The 828-nt window shown below is 31.3% G+C and overlaps 1 protein-coding gene across 1 annotated transcript in view; it reads left to right on the plus strand.

Annotated features, from left to right (window-relative positions):
* Positions 1-519, plus strand: part of LOC106871152 (acid-sensing ion channel 1C) — a 79,599-nt gene extending 79,080 nt beyond the window's left edge. Inside the window, exon 5 of the mRNA XM_014917461.2 lies at positions 467-519. Coding sequence (XP_014772947.2) covers positions 467-519 — 53 coding nt within the window. The remainder of the gene's footprint in view (positions 1-466) is intronic.
* Positions 520-828: the final 309 nt, after the last annotated feature.

Raw genomic sequence — 828 nt, forward strand, 5'->3', positions numbered from 1 at the left:
AACTTTCTTCACATCACTCTACTATTTACAACAATCTGTCAGCATTCTGTCTGTTTGGTAACCATTTCAGTCCTGTTCAGTCAGTTAGTCAGTCAGTCAGTCACGCATCACAGATTATTTGAAGCCATAGTCACTGAGGTATTTTGATCACCTTAAACTTTAAACTCTTAATGACTTCACCTGTACCACTTTGTTGTTGTTGTTGTTGTTGTTTCTGTCATCTGTTGCAGTGGAAATATCAAACTAAAAAAAAAAAATTAAAAGAAAAAAAAAATCACATAAAAAAATTTGTCAATTTCTTTTGTCTTCCTTAACAATTCAGAATGTTTTTTTTTTTTCCTGATGATTATTATTTTATTTTATTTTTGTTTTTATGTGATCACACAATAAAGAGATTTGACTGGAAAATTTTATTATTTTTTTTCATTTTTAAACTTTTTATTTTCTCTGTCTTTTATCTTCTCAGCTACTCCCAACCACCCTTGTATAATATGGGGTAGCCACATATCTTCTCTTTAGCAAGACACTTGTGCCTGTTCCTCTATTATACTTTAGCCCAGTGGTCCTCAACCATTTTTTACTCATGAAGCCCTTAGATTCCTATTTTATTCAGATGGACCCTCAAAGCCATTCGATGTTTAAAAAATCCTATTCATATACTTGTAATTAAATATCGGATGTACTTGCATAGCAAGTGACCTGTTCTGATATCGTGTGCTGAAATAAAAAGCATTGCAGCATATAAGGTGTTTATAAGCCATTTAAAAACACACAAAAACCGTTAGATTCACTTCCAACATTTAAATTTAATTCGTCAAAATATTTTCG

This window comes from Octopus bimaculoides, chromosome 26, assembly GCF_001194135.2.
Source record: "Octopus bimaculoides isolate UCB-OBI-ISO-001 chromosome 26, ASM119413v2, whole genome shotgun sequence".
NCBI classification, from domain to species: domain Eukaryota; kingdom Metazoa; phylum Mollusca; class Cephalopoda; order Octopoda; family Octopodidae; genus Octopus; species Octopus bimaculoides.